The sequence below is a fragment of the Engystomops pustulosus genome, chromosome 6, assembly GCF_040894005.1.
Source record: "Engystomops pustulosus chromosome 6, aEngPut4.maternal, whole genome shotgun sequence".
Classification (NCBI taxonomy): Eukaryota; Metazoa; Chordata; class Amphibia; order Anura; family Leptodactylidae; genus Engystomops; species Engystomops pustulosus.
This window is the reverse complement of record NC_092416.1, coordinates 60,500,808-60,525,523: the sequence shown is the minus strand read 5'-3', so window position 1 is coordinate 60,525,523 and position 24,716 is coordinate 60,500,808. Positions and strand designations below refer to the sequence as shown.

Below are 24,716 nucleotides of genomic sequence, written 5' to 3'. Positions count from 1 at the left end.
TGCCTATTTAACAACCTTTAGTCAATCTAGCCAGAAGCTTCTGTGGGAGAAAAACTATTGCAATGCTGGAGAAAGCAAAATGAGATACGAAACTGGTTTTATTAGGACACTGCTTTAAACTGGGGGAGGGGGGGGGGGAAGATACATTGTACATAAGCTTAATAAAGAGTTAATTCTAGTCATTAACTGCACAGAGTGTAGCTCATATACCTACCATTGTCTACGCTACAGCCCCTCTAGAGATCCCGCACCACCAGCTAATGGGGTACAATTATATCCACATAACTGGGTACCAATAATGGGGCAAGATCTCTGCTGTAATGTCACACAGTGCCAGTAAGGGCCAATTCACATTTTTGATACAAATGCCAATTATTCTCACCGGTTATGAAATAATAAAAACTAAATTCTACTAGTTCCATGCGTGGGAGGCTCCCCCCATCATACATTTTACAGCAATGCAGGCATCAGAAACAACTGAGGGAAAGCATATGGTGCTCCCCGAAACGGCTCTTACTGTACAAACCAACTCTCTGACCAGGAATCAGGGAAGGGAGTAAGAGTTTTCCTTATCCTTAGGCTGCATTCACACGAACATGTGCCTGTCCGGCCCTAGCGCTGCTCACCTCTCCCCTGTCCATAGAAAAACAAGTTGCATGGCCGTTATTACAGCCAAAAAATGGAGCATGCACCATCTCAGTCCAGCCCAGGCTCCGTAGACACCTTGAGGGCATGTATATCGATATACAGCTCTGAAACGTTTGTGCAAATACAGCCTAAGGCTACACGGCAGCGCGTGGAGAGGAGGAGGAGGAGGTGAGCGCAGCTCACCCCCGCCCCTCTCCATAGCGATATATGGCCACCATACAGCTCCCGTAGGGCGCCGTGAGCCCATAAAAGTGTATGGGGGACGTATATAGGCCGTATATACGTCCCCCATACATGTGTGTGAATGCAGCCTTACACAGAGTTTACCAATTAAGACTTCTAGCCATTGATGCTCCACTAGGGGATTACTGGCGATCTGCAAATTGGAACTCTTACAAGGAAAACCACACCTCCTTTACTACCTTGTAAGGCAGCCCCTTACCATCAAGCATGACTTTCAGTCAGCCTAATGACAAGATGTGGGATTAAAGCCAAAGCAGTGTATCTATTTTAAAAGTTACAGAGCCATCTGGAATAGATACCGGTTTGGCTTTAATCCTAAATCAGGAAGTCAAATGACATGAAAGACATGCTTGAATGTAAGGGGGCTTACAAAAGATTTTTCTTGCCCCATCTAGGAAAACCTACCTGCATAGTTCCCATGACCAGGCACCAAAATTTGGTTGGATGATCCTACATATGCGCTACCCAAACACAATTTTTGTCTGCATGCTATCCATTTTTTGTTGATGGCAACTCACTTATACTGTACTATAACCATTTAACGAAAATCACCTTTTTTTTAAATTTTAATTTTATACATTTATTATGCCGTCAAATGACTTGAACGCTTTAACTATTGCTTCCATTTTTGGGTCCTAATTTTTCTACAACATCAACTGCAAAAAATTATAAACATGATTTAAACAAAGACAAAGAACTTTATTACTTTTATTTTTTTATTTTTTAAAAAAAGCAAAAATAATTGAAATGCAATAAACACAAGGTAATAACTTATTTAGCAGAAAAGCAAAATATGACACACACACAGAAAAATAAAATGAAGATGATAACATATTATAAAACATAAAAAAATTGCTAAATGATAAAACAGAAAACAAATGAAATGGTTACCAAGGCAATGCAGGTCAGGGAATCAAGGATGAAGGAGTCACACAATATTAAAAAGAAATCCAAAAGGACGGTCAGGAACATGAACTCTGCAAAACAGATGGAGGAGCTACGGTTATTCTGGGTAAAAAAGGTCAAATAAAAAGATGGAAATGCACATAAAATATAAAAAAAACAACAACTAAGGTCAACATAAAAAGGAGGAAGTCAACAGAAATGGCATATGCAAAAGAGAGGGGGAAAAAAAGACATTAAAGTCGCCCCTCATCACGTTGATGCCTTTAAATCATTTCCTAGTAACGCTGAAATAATGCCCCAAGCCTGTACCAGCTAAAACCCGCCCAAAAGTACAGAAAGTAACTACTGTATATACTCAAATCATATATACGGTAGCCACTCGAATCCCAAAACGAAATGCACCTGACATGACAATTGGCAGTTGTGCCATCGGGTCTTTGCATTTACTGCAGCCGAGTGCTATGTGTTCATTGGGACAGATTATAAAAAGTGTCCTGAGGTTAGACAGCGCAGAGTTAGACTAGACCATCTTATATTGCACCAGATTCTGGTGCTGGATGATAAATCTGTCCTAGTATAAGACTGTCTAGTCATACTGTGCACTTCCTTTTAGTTGGTTTACTTCACGCCAGAAAATTAGGACAAATTTCTGTCGGGTCAGCAGCATTTTTGGCGCACTGACCTTTTTGGCTTGAGATAAATAAACCTGACCAATGAGGGCCATCGAACCCATCTCTGGTGCTCCCTGAGCAGTAATTCATTGAAGCCAAAGTGCACCCGATTTTATTGGGCAAGCACCGTGTTGCATGCACAGCGAAGCTGGGGTGTAATAAGCCGTTTTCATGGTGCGACTGTGCAGGGAAAACCGGAACGAGGGCATGTTTTTCTTTAGTGGGCACAGAGAGAAAAACTAAATGGCAATTTGGGACACTAAAGCACTGGTAAAATGGGTTTAGTGTCCCAACGCACCTTGACAGGACCTCTTTAAGGGACCAGCCTAGGGACTGGCAATTCACTTCCATTATAAAGTCCATAGAGCCAAAGCTTTAATAATGACCCTTTTATCTAAAGACAGTCAATCCAGTAGGACTGATCCTGTACGTCTGCACACGGATTGAATGATCTAACCAATGCTCACCATGATATTACACATGTCATGTCTTACATCAGCACCTACATACAAGTGGAAATGACCTTCTGAAAGATAGTAACAGCAGCCTTTCTATGCAAACTTCAATAGAAAGAATATCCATTAAAGCCCTTATAACCCAGACGACCTGACATATTATAATACTAGCAAACAATAGCTTCTTAATCTTCAAGGTATTTATCTGAAACTCTTGGAAGGAAAGCTCAGCAGAGGTGGTGGAGAAAATCAGCAATAAATGAAGCTAAACCTGCCAGGAATAAATGAGGATTTAGCCTAAAGAAAGGTCTTAATAAATGAATAAGAGTATTATAAAATACTGTAACTGGGGCTGTGACCTCTGTGTTCAAACAAGCAACTGTAATACATATGGTATAATAGATCATAATGATGAAGAAGGATAAAAAAAAATAAAAATACATAGACACATCCACCCATCTTAAATGGACAGCAAGCATAATATGTGACTACTGCCGATCTATATTCTCATATTCCTCTATCAGCAATATAACCCTAAATGTTAGACATCTGAGACTACAGGTGTCTTAGAGATCAGTCACTGGGGCTCTTACATAGTCTCCTTTAAGTCAGCCGAGGGGGGAGGGGTGAAAGGGGGTGGAGGAGGAAAAGCATTCAGTTAACGGCTCATAACAAATTCAGACAACATAGTGCATTCATTTCCACATAGAACCGGGCTGGAGTCACTGAGAATAACCCGCGTGCACTTCGATTCTTATAGTCTTATCTACTCACATTAGCATCCTAATCTCTCAATGCAGAATAGGTAAAATTACCCTTGCTGTGTGCCCTTCACAGCGCAGACCACAATGTGCCACGCATTCTGCCTCGCAGAGGGGTCCCGAGAGCCGAGTGCGGGGGAAACGATGGCTGCACCGATGTTAATAGATTGTTCTGCTTATCTATGGTAATGTCAACCAGTCTTCCAATTATCAATGCACGTGTTACTCTATCAGCGGACGCAGGGCTCCTTTTTGGCTCAATCAAGGCACATTAAGATTTGTTAAATGGGGTTATCGTGTGTTGGATGAATCAGAGCTCGATACGGGCGACTTCTGTGTAATCACAAGACTGTTCAATACCCGCTCCAACCTTAGCATGCACATTACAGAGAGACAAGACACTACATTGCCTTTATCACATGGGGAAGTCATTCATTCCAGAGAAATCCTAAAAACACTAAAGACTTTCCATATATCTTCTCTCTACTTTATGTTACAACTGCAATATAAGCAAATTCTCAAACTCACACTACGTTCAGAGCAAGGTAACAAAGTAAATCTACCATCAAAATCCAGAATGATCAACCAGGGGCACCTATACATGCAGGCAGCATGACAGTAGGGATCTTCTTATTTGTGTTATCCATGGCCTCCTTCATTCTAAAATCAGCTTTTAAAATTATGCTAATGAGCCAGAAAGGCTCCTGGGGGCATTACCAGAGCCCCTTCATGCTGTAGCTTCCCAGGCTGTAAAACTGTGTTGGAGAACTTCCCTCCTGCCACTGTACAACAAAACCACTTAAACCAAATAATACAGGTCATTAAAAGGGTTGTCGTAAGTAAACATTTTTTTTCTATATTGGACGGTGTAATGATCATCAGCAAAGATGGAGTGTGGAGAAATGAGAGTATAAGTGGTTAATTATATTTAATTTAAAAGCATATATAAAAAGCTTTTTTAAGGAACAACCCTTTTAAGAAACTTGACCTAGAAAGGAATCCGATGTGGCGGATCAGACTATTCCGCTGCATGATGCTTCTGTGAAACCGGAGTAGTACACCTTGGGTTCACTGCAAATTGGTGCAAGGAAACTTGGGTGGTGAAACTATGTGGTTTTACTTAGTGACTGCTGAGAGCATCAGACAAAGTATAAAAGGTCTTTTTTTTTTGGTAGTAAATAAAAAAGGGCCGTTTTGGGACACTAAGCCGCTGATCCTGTGGGCGTTTTTGTCCCGAATTGCCTTGACAGGTTCCCTTTAACCTCTCCATAGGACAGGTCATTAGATTGTTGATCAATGTAACCTTGAATTGTGGCAAAGCCCTTTTAAAAGCAGTGATACCAAGTTGATAGGACGGATGACAGGACTTCGCGGACCAGATTACTGCACAGGGACCGGGGGACCTTGATACTGATCTCTGACACCATAAACAAGTGACCCGTAGAGAATTACAACCCAGTCACATTAATATAACATGCACAGATACATAGTATAGCGACATGCTGAGACTTGTAGTCCCTTTTGAAAATACAACCCCAATATAACACAGAAAAAGGCTGTGGTGTAAGAGGCAGAAGTATAATAGAATTACAGGGCAGAATTATAGAAGGAATCATTCAATTACCGGCCGCTTTAACTTCATTTCTACTTGTATTTCACAGGCAGATCCCGCTTTATTCCTTAAAGCATTTAATTTGGTGATAAACCTTGTTAAAGTAAAATTGAAAAATTAAATAATTACTTACAATTCGAAATTTATATCAAATCACCACTGAACAGTTATTACGTTACGGCTGGGAAGCCATTACAACGAACGTATATATGCTCACAGAGGACTCGCTTGTCTGTTTGCTGGACTGGCCGTACAGAACTGAGCTCAGCATGTCAGTATGGGGTTTATAGCAGCCATATTGCTGGGAATATAAAGTACAATTATGACATTGATCCGGGGCATTTATATTTGGTGCATTTCATACGGTATGTGGACTTGTCATGGAATACTTGTATGGCATCTGTCATGTATATAGTAAATGTACAAGTACAAGTGCTAAACACATACAACAAAGGTCATGTGTATATTGCATGCTAGTATAGGTGCACATACAATATATTTTATATGTATATAGGATAGTTTCTGAGTACAAGTATATACTGGTACAAGTCATGTGCATGTGATTACATTAGTCTACGTTTACTCATGAATCAATGGCAGGACATACAAGGCATGTAGTAAGCGAGCAGGAAGACATAGGGGTAACCACCAGATGAAGAAACACTGAGCAGCCTCACCTTGTTAGTGCTAGGACTGGATTAGGGAATAACATTGTAGAACATAGCGGCCGCGCCGTTTGTTAATATTTCATGTTTCCACTTTAAAAATTGATAGGAGAAATCACCTCGGTATTGAAAGCAAGGTCATTTTAATATGCAACACTAACCGAGACCAGTAAGGCATGCTAATAGTCAAAAGTGTCAAAAACATATAGACAGGCGCAAAATAAATAAAATCTCCTTCTTGCCGTTTTCACTACGGTGGCATTTAAATTGCGTTTTGTCCACCTTTGGCATCTGCAGTGGGAAAGAGTAGTATGGGGGAGGGGGTTGTCGTTTTTTGGGGGAGAAAAAAAAAGCAGAAATGAATAAGTAAAAAATAATGATAGAGCTCGGTGCAAGACTAAAAACATAACTGCTGAACTTGTGCTCTTGCTGTTCTGCTTGCCTAACTGGGAGAAAATTCAGAGATGTAAGATGGGAAAAGCAGCAGATTGCATCCTTTGATGCATAGGAAGATCATAAGCTCTCCTTTGCACGGATCTAAGGATTGTGTTAGTATCTTATTTAAGCTAGACCCATTTCATTAAATATGAAACTGGTACACGGGGCGCCTTCACATCACCATCACAGACACTGGGATTTATAAAGAGAAGATTACAGGCGGCTTTCTGATCAGAAAACAAACCTCAGCTCCTGATATGGAAATTTTTAGTGAAAATAGGAGAAAAAAGGGAGAGAAAAAGTAACACCTGTAATATTATATATACAAAGAAAAGGGAGAGTAGGTACACCTTTACATATCCATTTATATGGTCACACAATGGGACAAGCAAGAGGGTGCGCAAACCCTGAAAAACCATTCATATAAATTCACAAACACTAACTTGGAGGTGCAAGGTTGGCTGCATCTGCCGCGGTCGGTCTGTGAAGAACAAACTGCTCACTAAGGCTACATTCACGCTGCCGTTGCCCGCTCGTACCGTAGCGGGCAACGGCAGTGCACGGGAAGAGGAGGTGAGCGCAGGTCCTATCTAACGTGTGCTGCACTGTACCGCTCCCATAGGGCGCCGTGCGCCCATTGTCGTCTATGGAGGACGTAGATCGGCCGTATATACGTCCTCCATACGGTAGTGTGAATGTAGCCTTAATGGTTTTCACAGACGAGTCGCAGTGCAGAGGATCTGACTCCATGCATCATAGTGATACCCAGTCCTTACATATCTTAGTAATGCATGGAGTCCCGTACTATGCAATATAGTCAGTGTATGACATCTGACTAGCACCCGGTTCAGTATTCACAGACAGGTCTCAGTCAGCCTAACTTTTGTCCTTGAAGCAAAAGGTCTCAAGTCCAGGTTCCTTTAACGCAGTGGTTTACCGTGCAGGACTTCTATATCAGATTCTGTAGCCAGCATTTACAGAACCATATACATATGGCCCACCAATTTCAACCATCAGATCCTTCTTTATGTAATGTAACGGGTCCAGAGACATCCTATGTAATACAGAGTCTCCTGAATGACAGTCGCCCTTTCCTATAAATTGGCAACAAGGGCAACATAATACTATACTATATTACTTATAATATTAGCCATGGCTTCCCTCAGCATAACTATTCCCCCCACCTAACTTCCCCATGTTGAAGGCCTCATGCACACAAACATGCAAAGCAACGGGCTGGGTGCCAACGTTTGCGGACCACCTAACATCTCTATAGGAAGTGCCACAAAGACTGCCCTCTATATTGCAGTGCAGGTAGTCGCCATGCTCTCAATAGAAGGCTAAGTAGCCATGAGTTTGAAGTTGTGTGCTTGAGGCCTGAACCAGCATTTTTATGTAGTGTTACATACCGGTCCAGCATTCTACCACTGTCAGTCTTCACTGAAAAATAATATATCTTTATTTATATAGCACCATATTAGCGATTAGAAGATAATTAGTGACATGGGCCTCATGCACACAACCCTATAAAGGTCTTTTGTACATGGGCATAATAATAACTAGGTATGCCATCCCTTAACCAGGCAGCCGTCCCATCTCCCCCCAGCCGAAAGGGGCTGCCAATTCTCCCATTTGCGGACCATTTTTGCACATGGTTATATGCATGAGGTTTTGCTGACATTCAAGATTTCTATCTTCATAGGGAAAGGCACAGGTTAAAAGAAAAACTTAAATGTCATGAATTTCCCGAAGTCAAAGTTAAAGATAAAGCTTAATTTCTTGCACTAAATAGTAACTTGTAATTTGCTTATAATCTTCTGATCAATTATGGAGCAGGAGAGCAGCGGAATTTGCTTTCAAGTCCACGTTCCACTGAACATTTATGGAAGAAAGTGAAAAAGAAGGAAATCTCGTCTCATTAACAAGTATCACTTAGGCTTTATAAGGACACTTTACATCTTAAAAGTACCAAAGTCAAAGCATGGGAACGATTGAGGCTTTGAAATGAACACGGATTATAAAGAATCAAGTCTGGGTCTCCTATAAATGTGGATCACTGGTTACTCCGCACTTTTGCCTTTACTAATTCTGCTGTAACAGTACACCTTACAGCTATACCTAGTGGTCACATAATGATAAAATAGAAAAAATTAAGAGGTTTCCTGGTCCTAGTCAATCACGTGTGAGCGGATAGAGAAAACCGAATGCAGCACAGGCATGAAAGCCTATATATTGTCTGTAAGAGGGGAAACAGTTTATAGTCATAGAAGTGAATGGGGACGTGTGATAGCTGTAGAAAACATATCTAGCATGTCTCCCAATATCCTTGCCATGTGCATGAGCCCTTAAGGGAACAAGAAAATGGGGTCACCCATGACTGAATGGTCAGACTAAACACTGTAGAATAAAAACTAATAGCTCGGTATAGGAGCTGTGTACACAAACAAGTAGGATCTTAGTAAAGATACTGGAACAGCAATTTCTTTTTTTCTTCCAGGCAGCCGAACGGGTTAAAAAAAAAACCCTGTTTCGCCTACCCTTTAAAGCTTTGTCGTAAAGGAGGTGGTTATGGGAGGGCTGACCATGGGACATAACTTCCGTGCTTCTCTTGGTTAATCGAAAAAGTATAGAAAAAAAAAGTGCTGAAAACCGAGTTTTCATTGAATTGCTCCGGTACTCCATGCACACAACAAAGAAGTGCATCAGCGTCAGGCCTTCACACAGGACATCAATAGCCTCTATTCAATCTGTTAACTGTGTATGTACAAGTTCACAGAGCGCCTGCCGAGCGGGTAAAATAATCTCTTCTGAGAAGATCTTGTAAAATATTACAACAGTTCACCACTTGGCAGGTGATGTGCTGTATAATATATGCCAAGAAGAATAAGGAGGGGGGGGGGTTAGAGGAGATAATATTGCTTAGATTTTCAGCAGCACTGGAGGAAACATGCAAAAATAAATGAAATACTTTTGTGATCAGAATAACAACACCCCAATAAATTGTTGATACACAGACAGCAAAGGTTTTCATTAAAGACAAAAAACCCCTAACAACGTCTGTAGATATTTTGTTTAACACGTTCCTTTTTGCACTTGTTTATCAGTATTTTTGTTCCCTTTTATCATTGAACCATTAACAAGTGGAGTAGATGACGTATCGGATGTAGCAATTTATAATTCAGATCTGTGAAAAACTGGGAAGCAACTCTAAAAGCAAACTTTAGGGCCCCATCTTCGGCCACAATAACTCATAAGTTAATAGGGGATTATAATGGGTGCAATGTAGGGGCCCCCACTTTCAGCAGCTGAGACCTGATGTCCCACTACAATGTAAGACAGTGCCAGAAGCAAGATGCTACATCCACAGTGTAGTGGCCCCTCAGGCTTACTGTAGGCTCAGCTTTCACCAGAGTAACCCTCAAGATACGTTCACACATAAAGTTTCTTTTTTTTTTTTTTTAGGAAAGGAGATCTGCCTAAATATAATGCTGTTAAGATTGGAGTTTACAAACCACAATGCTGACATTGTTTACAAATTTGTTGACATTGTAACACATTTGTAAACAATGTCAACATTGTTTTGTAAACACAGATGTTAACAGCGATGTAATTAGGCAGCTCACATCTCCTCAGCTGGTGTAATGAGTTTCAGTGTGTGAACCCAGGATTTTTTCTTGGAGTGCAAAAAGATCCGTGGCCCAATGTTTCTGCGGTTTGTGAGCCCAATTAATTGAAGTTATCAACAATTGAATCCTAAAAAAGGACTGGAGCTTGTAGTAAGGCTAGTTGGTCCCATTTCTTCTAATAGAGCTGTCTGCTTACAGAACTGCCCTGTGTGTAGTGTTCCCACAGCACCCTGCTGATAATCGGGGTGTCCGTTGTCCCACCCATATAGATCACCTGTTCTGATCAAACTTTGAGACAGTTTGAATGGAGGATTATAAAAGAAAGAGAAAAATATAAAATGATCAATTTTGATTTGCTTTTTGTTTCCAATTTACTTTACAAAACTGCATACATTTTTTTTTTTTTAAATTGGACAATAGTCATTTTCAGAAATGAAAGAAATCCAAACAAACCCTACGGTATTCTATGATCCCACTACTTTTATTATAAATTATCCCAATTTAATACATTCTACACAAATCTAGAATATACTGTAATAAACTAAAATGGCAAAAAAAAACCTTAAAATGCAATATAAAAATAAGGATATCGAAATGCAAGGTCAAAATATGATTTAAAAATATTTAGCAAAATACAAAAAATAAATAAACCAAAATAAAAACAAGATGATATCAATAATTAGAACAGTGGTAAGAATTTAGATCAAAGGCAGACATAATTGTAATATATATATAATATATATGTATATATTTCCTTTTGATCTTAACAGCAAGTTACTTCTCTATAAAAAGAATTCTCTACAAAAAAAAAGGTAAAATGCCCTTTACTAGATGGTGGTTGATGAGAAAATCCCAAAATAAAACCGCAGTACAAGATGTGTTAATCCCCAGCACAGTAAGGTCCGTGTTGAAGCAGCAAAAGCAGATTTAAAAAGTAATATAATAGAGGCCTTCAGCAAATAGCCTCTGCACAATCCAACCCATCCGCCATGCGTGTGCATCAAGACAATGTTGACACAAGTCAACTGCAAATATTTCCTCAATTCAGTGGTGTAAATCCCTCACGTCTCTCTGACAAGACATCACAGGTAACATTTTACTCTTAGAAAAGTCTTTTTTTTTTTTTTTTGGAGCGAGTCTTCCGCCTCCTGTGATTGCCGGTCTATGCCGCTGCAAGGTGTTTGAGACTTAAAGAGCAGATAAGTTACAGTCGATGCTTAAATGTGTCATCAATTGCCAAGTACACATGTAAAATTGTTTCTTAAGCAAAGTGCTGCTCTTCACTCACTTTAATGCTGAAAGCATAACATTTAGCTTAACTCACTCGCAACCATAAACACCTTAGAAGGGAATAAAATCACCGCTATTATTTCTTTTTCTCTAGGACTGCACCCAAAATAGATTTTTGCTCCTGCTCCAAGTGGCAGACGGGTTGCTTTTACTTAATACATACGTGAGGCGGACGCAAGACATCCGATGCTGTATCCTGCTGTGGATAATGAACCAGTCAGGAGATACACAGGACTATAGAAGTGTGTGTGACAGAAGGAACCAGGGAAGCCTAGAGGCATCCACCCTACACAACAGTAACCCATGCCCATGGGCCTTACTGTCTACCCCCTGGCCTGCCACATATTATTAGGAATATGTACACCTCAACTCAATTTGCTGCTTTGGATGATCCAAAATGTCAATGTATTAAGGCTCTGCCAACACTGTCAGGTGTCGCCATTTCCAAGCCATTAGCCTAGGCCTAGATTAGTATCCCTACTGTCAAGTTGGGCAGTGCCTGGGCTTCACAGGACAAGCCACTTGACAACACATACCTTATATTGCCCATTAGGAGCGGAAACAAATGTCACGGGTTACTCAGGAACGCTGGTGGCTGCAGAGTTAGTGGAGGTGGCAAAAAGGAGTTAGATAGAAAAGAAGAGGTATAGACGCTTTTGCAGGCTACAGTACAGTGTATTATGCTTTCCCTACTTAATTTTATGAAAAATATTTTCTACCAGTATCTCAGGCTGCTTCTTCATCTAACCCCTATGGACACTGCTAGGCATGTCCATACTGGTTTGGATGAGGGTGTCAGAGTCTTAAAATAAAAAAAAAATTAAATTATCAATATTCCTTCAAAATACGTTTTTTGGGAAAGTTTTCTCAGAATACTTACACCTCTGAGGGATGGTCGGTATCCTTTTCTACATGTAAATCCAATGATCAGGAGCCTCAGTGACAAGGCTGACGGGAGGCTGTCCCTCTAGATTTGGTGGCCCTCCCTTGCCCTTGTTACAGGGCAGCCTGGGTTATCCGGAAACCAGGTTACTCCATTCACAAGCCGCCGCTGATGATTGATTAATTTTAGCTTAAGGAAAACTAGCACAATTGTTTGCCTCATTAATAGACATTTTCTGTAGCGTGTGATGCTTCGCTGATCCTCCGTTTTAAAGGGAGCATTTTTCTGTAATTATAGAGTTTTTCATTCCTCGGAAAAGAAGGCCTCTTGGGCATCCAGTTTAAATAAATCTCTGTGATCTTATGACACAACAGTGAGTGGAAGCAAAAAGGCATAAATTACAAAATACCAACAGCCGGATTTAACAAATAACGTGTGGAGCAAAAGGTATCTTTCTAAACAGCTATTAATAATAATGTAATCATTGTAATTTATTAGTGGCGAGGACAGCGGAAGTCCTAATTGTGCCTAAGGAGAGCATGTATGTCACTTGTCCGGGACGGCATTCACTTACTAACATGTTACTGCAACAGACAAGTCAGCTATATCCATGTGTCCAAGATTGTATGGACCCCGCTCTGACCTGTGGAGGAAAGCTCTACAAGACCTCTGAAGGGATCATGTAGTATATGGCAGCATCGTTTGAAGATCCTGGTAGTTGTGAGGGGCAACTTGTATGGATGTGTCACATTGTACGGCAGATCATACTGGTGCTCAGATTGGTCAACACCTTTAACTCTTTGTCAACCAGTGATTAGACTAGAAAAAAATTCAGACTACCTCACACTAAACACTAAGGTTGTGGAGTAGGCACTAATTCTAGCTATGAGTGTAATCCACAGAATGAGGAACCAGTAAGCAATGCCCACCAATAAGGACTTCTGGATCATGGCATGTTTTCTATTAGGTCATATTGGGCAAAAAGTTCCAGCAAAGCTGCATGGTGATGTGAAACTTTTTCTATCACATCTAAGAAGAGGGCTGGATGGACTTATCTTACCCAGGTGCATTGGGCCACTTTCAACTGCAAGGCCAATTTTGATCTTGTCCAATACTAATAAATTCACATGACCCTTCCCTTTAGTCCAGACTCCTAAGAAATGTAACGGGAGCTTGCACTTGCTGTTGCCCCCAGCTGCTTCTGTTTACAGAAGACCTTCTACTTCACACAATGGTGCAGGCGTCTCTTGTATAGGCCCTGGGATAACAATCATAAGAGAAAAGTCAATTCTCTAACTCCTGCACCCACAACTGAAAGCAAATATGTAATAAAAGCAGAAAAGAATGAAAATCACATCATATAACACCGCTTCCGTACCACATCTGCTGCGTCTATCCTCCCGATGTGTTGAGTGGTAGTTACACAGTCTGAGTAATAGCTTTCCAGGGGATAATCCAAGCTATTAACTAGAACCATTAACTAATAAGGAATTTAGTTTTAATATGTGGCAAAGTATTGTCCTGGCAAGGAGAACCTCGTTTAGACACTTAGCGCCTCTCTTTATATCTATGTACCGAGCTGTCAAGCTCTTTAGATCTGTCGAGAGAACTTTTATCCAAGTTTGACCACTTATGAGGTTAATAAACACTCTGGGCATGGCACGGGCACAATAAGGCCATTACACGCTGCTCATTTACAAGAGGAAGGAGAACACAAATTAGGTGGTTTCCAAACAAAAACCATTAAATTCACAAAATTATTGCCAAGTTTTAAAAAGAAAAACAATTGAGGATCCTACAGAGGGAAGAAATCACTAGATAGTCTATCAAAATGTCATTAAAGAAGCAGTTGGTAAAAATTCTGCAAGGTACAGAACTGGTTATATGTGGGCGCATTACAGAGCTGAATTTCATACTTTGCTTACTATGAACAACAACAGGGTATTAAAAAGTATTCATAATTTGGAAGTAATGGTATATGGCAAGGGTTTGGCCTACCTTTGTAACTGGTGAAGATTGATCTCTGCAATCTCCCCACTGACCCCCAAGATGGGAATGAAGCAATTCCTTTCCATATCCAGGAATAAAATGACACAATGTCGCCAGATAATACAGACACTTGAGAAATAATTTGGCTGATGATGGAATCTTTCAGACAAAGCAGGAGGAGCCTAGAGCACAAGGAGTGCCAGAAATATTTTGTGATATGCTTTAACCCTTATTAGTAAGCCAGGTAGTACAACCTAATAGAAGCTCCAGATAGTCCTCCACCAGCCTCTTTCCACAAGCTGATGAGGCAGAAAGCACTTAGAGAAAAGTTCAAGGGGTGTTCTAGTCGAAAGTCTGGCAGCTCCATTTAAAGATACCAATCTCTATTAACCTGGTGCTGATTAACAGTTGTCATTGCTATGAATCATAATCAAATGATTATTTATAAAGCTGAATGCTAAAGCAAGGACGGCAATTCATTCTCCGCCTGTAACTCCGCCGCTCTGCCAACTTATTACATTCATTTCCAATAAATGGAACTAGAGCGAGGGGAAAAAAAGTGAATAATGGACTCTCATTGCAAATTAACTTTCAAAATAATAACGGGAGGATTGGAGGCCGGGGTTATTTATATTATCAGACGCGTTTCTTTCATCAGGTATTGACTGGAGATGGCAAAATATTCACAGGAGGATGCCATCCGCCAGCCTGGTATGAAGAGGTTGGTGCTTATTTACGGTGCGGCTAGGTAACAGCCGATAAAACCAGATCTCATGCTGCCACTTGACCTGAATCTTTTCCTTCTTCCCCACAAATACTCATCTTTACGGTGACTCTGGCGCTGTAGATTTAGTAAATGAGAGTTCTCAGACACAAGGATCGATATTTAGAAAGTAAAACCATATGGGTGATCGGCAATCCCTGAAAACATCCTCTTTTTACTATTTAATCAGTCCTTATTTATATGCTCGGTATAAAAATTAAGACTTACTACCTGCAGAGAGATTTTGTTCTTCTACCCAGACTATTGCTGATTTCCATTTTGACAGATCCCATATATTTCCCTTGTACACTCCTCACTTGGGTTCCAGGGGAAGCCGGGCTGATGTCACTAATGAACCACAGAGGCAGTCATTTGTCTGCCCCAGTGGTATCATGTACTTACATATTCCAGTCTCTGCTTGCTTTTATGGGCAGCTTGCACTACTTTTTAAGAGAGAAATACAGGACAGAGCATAAATTACCGGGCCCCTTTTTATGATTTGAAAAGGTAAAATCAATGCCGGATATAAAACAAGCTTACAGCTGCAATCCGAATGGCACAAGAAAACAAATGGGTGCGCACCTTACATATGCCCAACTAGAGCAGCGGCAAACCAGCACGTGCCAGCAACAAGTAGGGTAACAACTCAATACATGGCACCAACAACACATGGTAGGTAACAAAGGACTAGATCATTCTGTTTATCAAGCGCTCTCACTGCATTAGATGCTACATTTTGTTACCTCTGCTCAGATACTGAATAAGGGCTTCTATATTAAAGGGGTTGTCCACCTTCAGCAAATAATATTGTTTGTATAATGAAAAGAGGAACTAATACAGAAGGTATATTGGGAAACTGTACAACTCTTCATTACACAAACAATATCAATTATCATAACTGAGTATTGTTGTTCCTTATTGATCTACAAGACAAGTTTGGTTCAGAACAATAATGCAACAACTGGTACAGTTATAATATACTAAACCAAACTAAATCACTCCCCACACAGTGACAAAATTTGATCTCTTGTCTAGTAAATTTGGGCAGAGGATAAATATGCATTTTAATGGGGGCTCGAATAGAGAGAGAACCACTTGAGAAAAAGGTTTTGCCTCGAGGATCGGCGTCACAGCACCCACCTCTACGTCTTACAGGATTACAACACTTCTCCATTTTGGATGAGAGCAGCTGGAATTAACCCTCTGCTGCCTATAGTCAGGCTAAAGGATGAACACTGCTTAGGGTCTCATGGACGGTGACTGCCTCACCCACATTAAGTTCCGACAAAAAAAAAAAAAGGGAACAAATGCCCCGTAAAGTTGACCACCTATCTAATATTGGGTCCATAGCGGGGCTATGCTGAGAGCCAGTGGTCAGTGCCCTCACACAGCCTGTTTGCAGTTCAAGTGAAGAGCGACACCAAACACACATTATAATGCAGAAAACAAGAAAAGCTGTCATATAAGGAAAACGTAGACTTTCAATTACAGTCTACAAAGACTTGATAGAATCTGGTACTAATTCTCTCCCAAGGTGAAGCTCATTTGGGAATAATTGCCTATTGTTGCCGGATCATCATCAGTCAGCCACTTGTTTTACTGTAACCTTGACATTTCCCCCCCTAAAAGGGGAAAAACAAATGGAAGATAAAGGACAATCTGGAATTTGTGACTTTGTACTGTCTGTCACTAAGCAACAGGATGGCTCCATGTTCATAGGATTACAATACAGCAGAGGCGCTCCGAACAAGTCTTCACGAAACATACGTTATCTGTCACAAACAACATATTAAAGGGACACAAGCTTAACCTCCGCCAACCCGTAGCTAGAACATGATGTGAATACGATCCAACGCACCGCTTCCCATTTGCTCGCTCATCTGTCCAGTCTTATGAAATGGCACCTTTACATTGTGTTTGCTAGATTATCAAATGTCATCATGTACAGCGACCATCAGTACAGAGCCCAGGTATTATATAAGCAGTCACACATTTAGAGGGCTGTGACCTATAGTCAAGTTTTCCTATAACAGGCTTTCTACATGATCTTGTAGAAATCTTCACACACGTTCACTATTTTCACATACAGGAGACAGAAGTAGCTGAGCTTGTTGTATCTGGTCTCCTATCACAGTGCAAACAATGGGTTAGGGGGCTCCTGCTATAGCCAGTTCCCTTACCGTAAAAGACAGATTCATAGAAAGGCATGAATTATGGCACAGAAAATGTACATGTATCTGGTAAATCACAGAACGCTGAGCAGATTACACTTTTACTATATAATCCGTCACATGAGAACTTGTAAACTTTACTTTTAATAACAACCATGGCCCCCTGAAATCCAGAGATACCAAAAGGGAACGGTATAAGTGGCTTCTATAAATCATGATCTTCCTGGTTCACAAGGGAAAATGTCGCACTTTGTACAGGAACGTATGCTCGACGGGCCATACAGCTGAGTGCAGGAGAGAGGACGGGCGAGTGCTCATCACCCCTCCCCTCCGAAAGCCGGATAGGTCCTATAGTCTGGATGCTGGCCGCCCGGCCCCAGACACGGAGTGCTGTACTGTGATCAGGTCCCATAGACGACCATGATGCGGTTGCAAATTGTGCAGCTGTAGTAACGCCCTCCATATATTTGTCTGCAAGGTTCCCAAGGCTAATGGCACACATTTTTTAGTGTAGTGCATAACAGAAATGCGATTCTGAAAAACTAAATTTGGAAAATTGTTAGGTGATGCAGAAATAAAAAAGCGACAATCGTGTGACTTTTCTGCTCCGACTGTGCCGTTTATTAAAGTATTTGGCTGCATGAAATCTGCCGGCAAACTTTGGACTGATGCAGATTTCAAGCTGCTTTTTTGTAAACCATATCAGATAGCAAAAAGGTAAAATGATTGTAAACACTGCGTGTAAATGCACATAACAGATATACTACACATAACACAAATCCCCATGAAGTCCTCGCATATAAACAACATGTATTTGGTGCAGATTTGGGTCCGTTTTTTATCCACATGCACAATACCGCCTAACCCTGGGGTAGGGTCGGGAGGCCCATATACACAATAGGCTGGTAATAACTCATTCAGACAGGTTCCCACAGACAGCACTGCTGAGGCACCAGGATAGTGGCTTACAGGGGAGACAAGAGGTCCACTTCCAAATTTTACAGTAGATTTCAGCCATGTACTAAAGTAAATCAGTGGTGCTGCCTATAGAAACCAATAGCAAAATGTACACTTTATTTCCTAAAGGCAAAACCCGGCTTTTAATTACCGTCAGCAGCAGATTTCTAGTAAAGGGAAGCACTTGAGAGACGGAGCAGAGCATGAAAGGAGACAAGATAATGTGTATCCTGCCATGGCAGCCGCAGCCGTATGCCCCTCCATGCATGGAGGATATTTAGATTGAAATCAGAGCCCATATCTTTTTTTTCAGGTCCATAAACCCGACCCAGTTTTCTGTAAGCAAGATGTCTCTGGCTCCCTAAAGGTTTTAGTGGCGAGTATTTTGCTGGCGGGAAAAAAAAAAAAAAGAATTGTGGAAAGTCATTGATTTAAATTAGACAATTTAGTCCCTGACATTGGTGAGAAAATATGCTCTTCTTACAGCAACGAGACTGGAGGAATCGCTCTTTAGATGTTAAATCAAATTTTGCAATTTTTCCGGCAAATGAGGCATGCAAGCACATTATCAAAATCATGGCTTCCAAAATTAATCTGCCACCAAATAATTTATCATGCCGGTGATTTTATTGTAAATAAGCTAGAATGGTGATCACGTGAGACCCCCGATCAGTGCGGGATTGGCCCGATATCCCCGGCTATAAAGCACTTGCTTATCGGACTATGTGAAAGACAGGTGATCATTAAAAGAAATAATAAAACGAGAAAGTCATTTGATACAAAACATTCATCTGTGTCTCTCTATTTTGAACCACAGGCCTTGGAAATACATTAGCAAGTTAAATTGAAGCGGCTTTATGTCTCTACTCATTCTAAAAGAGGTCAAAGTTGTGGGAAGGATTTACTTCACTTCTGGATGCTAGAGTCAGCTACTTAGTATTAAAAAGTTGGAAAACTTTATAGTGTTTGTTTCCTGATCACAGGCAAAAATAAACCTTTAAGACTATATGCATGGTAGCACTCTCCAAGGCCTCGTGCACAGGAATGTATAAAAACAGCCATATATACCTGTAGCATACAGCATCATTCATTACAATGGGCAATGAGGCCATCCAATTTAATGGCCTTATTGTGCACCATACAAAGCTGTGTGCAAGAAGTAAAAAATATAGAACACGTCCTATTTTCTCTAGTATTTCCATTCCGTCCGCCCGATAGAGGTCTATGGGAATGCATAAAATATGCACCGTATGCGGCTGTATACACTTGCAGTATCCAGGAAGACCAGAACCAGTAGGAGGTGCAATTTGTGAGCCAACCATCCTTTGCCATCCCATCATAATTTGTATGGATACCGTGCCATACATGCTCTTACCGGTGAAAAAGAATTTATAGCCAACATACAGCTGTATATACAAAACAGGAAAAATAAACAACATATGGTCGTGCACGCGAGGCTTACAGGCCCCAATGCATGATGTGGAAGCAGAGGGGTGTGGTGGAATCACATCAAGCCAAGGGACCATTCACATATATCATTGCCATCAGTTTTTTATCCTCAAATACAAATTAGTTTTGCCAATTTGAGGTTAAAAGTGGATACATGTGAACACATCCTAAAAGCAATCTCTCCAAAACACTCCCCATACTCATGCAGACGATATAACACATCCGGTTTGTGTCCGCTGACAAAAGGGAAGAGTTACATGTTCAGTTGCGAATTTATTTCAAACATTTCCTAGAGGAATAACAGAAGAACAATGAAATGTTGAACACATGTCCCAGCATTGTCATTATTTCATGCAGATTAAGTTTTCTCAAAACACACGAGCCAAGAGAGATGACAGAAACAAAATGTTCAGAGGAAAATCCAAGACCACACATGACCATCATAACTTGTTAGAATAAGACAATTCTCATTTTTGAGCCTTTTTCACACGGCAATAACAAAATAGCCTGTAAAATAAAAATGCTTGTAGCCCTCTAAATATTTTAGTGGCCTTGCCATCAGGCCCGCTGGAGATGTGCTGCGGCAGCAACTGGGTGTTTGCGGAGACTGTGCATTTTAAAAAACCACTTATCGGACAAGATGCACTTGCCTCATACATTTAATAGGTTCTGACTGAGAAGGGACTTAACCCATATGCCAATGGATCACAACACAAAACTATTATATAATATTACAGCAAATTGCAGCCCATCCTACTGTTCTCAGGGGCTCGCCATTACAGAACACCTTGTCACAGGAGACCGCCTGCTACTGATACATGAGCAACATATAGAGAGAAGTAATAGAGGAGTACACTGCTTCCAAGACCAACGTAATACAAATAAAAGTTGTACTTAGAAGAAACTAAAAAAAATAAATAAATAAAAGAAAGATATCAAGACACTTACTGTAGTCATACAATAAAGAATGTATGATTTGTTGTATGGAGGAAACAATTATTACTATAGAAAAAGAAGTGAAAATAAAATCATGACGATATAAAAATTATACAAAAAAAAAGTTTAGATATAAAAGATAGTGGATGGATTCAAAATAACAAAATCAATTCATATGAATGTGGCACAGCAAGAAAACAAATGACAAAATGTTAGCTCTCTCTTCAGATGGACTCCACTGAAACTGACTGCAAGAATTTTCCACATTTCCAAGACAAGCAACACATAATGTGCCTGTTACACCGTGGGGACTTGGTGTCCTTTATCTAGAGGAAAGTCATCATATACAAATGCTCCAACCTTTCCAGGTCAAGGCTCCAGGACTCACCCTGGTCTCCCTTGAGGTTACTAAAGTCATGTATTAGTTTTACAAATGGATGCCACTGGCTCAGTGATCTTCTCGATTGCACCTTGTCACACAACTGGGTCTTCCCACAAGTTTATTCCCCAAATATACCTTTGACGACAAGATTTTTTTATTTCACTATCCTACAGAGAAGACAGAGAATCGTTGGATTTAACTTGCGTCACCTGACAGAGGCAACCAATGAATTCGCCTTAACCGTGCCAGGACCGCAACTTTCAGCCAGACTCCACGTCCGGGTACTGTCTGTGCTGAAAGATACCAGATACGTAGAGGAGTGGTAAAGTGAAGCGTTAAATACCTCGTTTGTGTTCCAACGATGCCTTTCTTTTGGTAAGCTTGAACATTTTGGTAGACACTCGAGCAGCTTCTTGGGTAGAAAGATCTTTACATGACTGCCGTTGCTGTTTCCATGATCATCTGACAAGAGAAAGCAAAAGGGATGAAACGTTTATACAAATAATACATAGTTATGGATGGGGGGGGGGGGGGGGGGGAGGGAGGCAGGCACGAGAGACGGATTTTATGGTATTGATACTCAGAGGGCCCCGGTGCACTTCGCATTATCCTGTACAGTCCACTACTCAGGGTCTGCGCACAAAACACCAATCTCATGCATTGCGGTCAGTGCTGTGAAGGACACAGTAAATGAAGGATATTGCATTGGATTTTGCATATAATGGTTCGAATTGCCTAGAAAATCCCAGGTCCCATATCTCGATAACAGAATAATATCTCATAAGAACTTCAAGCAAAGACAGGAAATAAAACAGCTCCGATCCAGACTGGCTGCAGGGGTCAAGTGAAACCCAGTCAAGAGCATCGGACTGACCAGAGGATACACCGTTGGGAACGTTTCCCTGTAAATGATTAATGTGCCAACGGTTAAGTAGCAATTCCAGAAAGAAGGCAATTCCTTACAATGCAACTGCATACAATTCTTAATACCGACATGAACAAAGTAATAGTGGTAAATAGAAAAAGCGTTTACCCCCCAGCCACACATTACACAATGCCAGGGAACCTTAACTACACAAACCACTCTGATACTTGATATTTGGAGACTTAAATCATCATAATTGTTTGTTGAGGGGGGAAAAAAAGGAGCAAAATAACACAATTCCCAGAAAATGCCTGAAATACAAATATAATGGTTTTGATTACATTTTTTAATGGGACATTTATGTTGATTAAGTCTTTTAATAAAGCCGGTTAGACAATGGGAGTAATAATTTCCCTTGTTGCTCACGCTGGGGATAGTTAGTAATAGAGGATACTCCAGCTTTTATTTGTCCTACTATACTTAATTAAATATACAATACAGGCCGAGAATAAGAAACGAGGCGAATCAAGCGACACCTCCAAAAGGTGTGTGCTCTGGTCTAGGACATTAACCCCTCTGTAAATGGGGTGCTATTTAGGATTTCATCCAGATTAACCTGTGGTTTAAAATGGTTATAAAAACATGACAGCTTTCTTCCAAAAACAGCGCCACCCCTGGCAGTGGATAGTGCCGGTATTACAAGTGAGCTGTATAAAAATGAAAAGAGCTTAGTTGCAATACCATGCACTTCTATAGGGTCAGGTGTGGCACGGTTTTTGAAAGACAGCAGACATCTTTTCTTTCAACCTTCAGACAACAACTTTAACCTCTTCAACTCACATTGAAGGTTATATAGGAGTATGTAGTCTGGAGGGAAAGTTTTCACAACTACGAAGGCAATTACGGCAAAACACAGGAATCGGACAGTGAATTACAGCGTCTCTCATTTTAACTGTGGGTTCTAAATTGAGCCTCATAACAAAGCACAGTATGGCCCATAAAGAAAAAAAATCATTATGTTCTCCAGGAGATATTTACATCTAAAAATAGACAAGTTGTACTTTTATTTAGCCGGGATATCTCCGGCAGCCAGGAGAAACCTCTGAGACCCCACATTAATTACAAACAATATGAAATCCCGGGTAATTTTATGGGTTTCTTCATGCTCTCTGCACTTTATATTCCCCAAGGAGCCAACATGGATCATAAAATTTTACTGCGCACCACACCAAATCAAAAATGATCTTTGTCATCCACAAGTCTTTTTTTTGTGCAAGTTTTCATCTCCTCTGAGACTTCCAGACTGTATTTCTAAGCTTAACTGTAAAGGCTCTGGATATCCACCAGCCACAATGACCCGACCAAGTACAGACTGGAGGCTTCTATTAACATTGCTCTTATCACAGAGATTTGTGCACAAAAATATTGAATAAATTGAAACAGAAACGCTGCGTTCACATTGAATTATTTGCAAGCAATATTAGAGGCACAACCAACTTAAAAAAAACCTCTTCCACTGCTCAGATGGACAAAATAAAACCAGAAAAGACCCCTATATACAGATGTGGCCCATTGTATGAGGCTGATAGTGATTGGGATTGCGACATCTATCTGATAAATATACAAGTAAGTTTTCCAGGATGATATAAGGAAAACATTGCCTCTTAGCTACCTTGTAAGGCAGCCCCCTCAGAGGGGTTTGCACAATAAAGAACATTCTCAAATTTCAACGCCCTAGTAATGTTAAAATAATAAAGATTATTGTTAAGCCCTTGCTTTACACTTACTCCGTCTTATTGCTTTTTATCACTCCCTAGGCTGGTCAGTGTAAGAGTGTGGGTGGGAGTCTCTAAGCAGACACTTCATGATCCCTCTGGTTCAGTGAACAGACAATGTGGATAGATTATCAGGGTACAGGTTTACATACACTTTCATTTAGCATTTGAACATCGTGCTAGTATCTGACACAGAGAGGAGAGATGATGAGATACATATTACACACGACTTTCTCCCGTCTATTACATACCGTCAGCTCTACTTTATACATCCATCTCTCCTCCTTGGATAAAGATCTTATCTGACTGTAGCTTGTAGCTTTACTCTCCTCAAGCGGTTTGAGGCAGGAAGTCAGTGCATGTGTGAGCTGGTTCTGGAATGCAATGGTGGGGGCTAGAGGGAAGCTCAGCTCACTGCAGAGTCAGACAGAAAAACAATGTGTCTGCTGACCCTAAACTCAGAACATTAACGGTTACATCCAGGGGCAACCAAAATTGTGTACATCAGGACTGAGAGACAGGTTGGAATTATACCCCTTTAACATCAAGCATGACTTTCAAGAAGCCTATTGATTCATATATTTGATACGCATATCAAATACGCATATTTGATATGCAAATGCTGTGGAGTATTTCATGATATGTTCTGTCTTTTATTATTACTAACCAAAAAATATCTTTTCACAACAAAAAAAAAAAAAAAGCCTAATGTCATGATGTTTGATAAAAGTCAAAGCAGTATATCTAATCCAAAAGGCACACATTCCTAACTGTAGGCAAAGAAGCCTCATTTTGCCCCATACTGGCAACACATTTCTCAGAATGGGAATTCTTGGGCACAAATGGCTGTAAGTCTCCACACGCAAGGTGGCCTTAATTGGCAAAGTCTTTGTAAGGAGAACTCTTACTTCCAAATGCACATTCTACTGGAAAGTTACTGGAGCTAAATCTGAGCCTGCAAAATTGTAAGTGTGAACAAACTCTAATGGGCCTTAACCTCTAGCACCTATGATTAATACTTAAAGAGGTTGTCCCAACTCCACAGGATAGGGTGCAGATCATGTACATTGCATTAATCTACTTTATTTATAGCCATTTACCTCTCCACTGCCTGTTGCTGAATTCCTCTGTATTAAAGTGCTATAAAATTCCTACTGTAAAAGTTTCCCCTCACAGGATCTGGTCTTTGAAGGCCATCATCCTCCTGAAGAGCGAGTCTTCATAATACCTG

At 40.6% G+C, this 24,716-nt stretch overlaps 1 protein-coding gene across 9 annotated transcripts in view; it reads right to left on the bottom strand.

Annotated features, from left to right (window-relative positions):
* Positions 1-24,716, bottom strand: part of CAMTA1 (calmodulin binding transcription activator 1) — a 1,053,810-nt gene that overhangs the window by 1,022,005 nt on the left and 7,089 nt on the right. For all 9 annotated transcript variants that reach the window (XM_072156284.1, XM_072156283.1, XM_072156282.1 and 6 more), the window contains exon 2: positions 21,189-21,307. In XM_072156284.1, the coding sequence (XP_072012385.1) occupies positions 21,189-21,307 (119 nt within the window). The remainder of the gene's footprint in view (positions 1-21,188; positions 21,308-24,716) is intronic.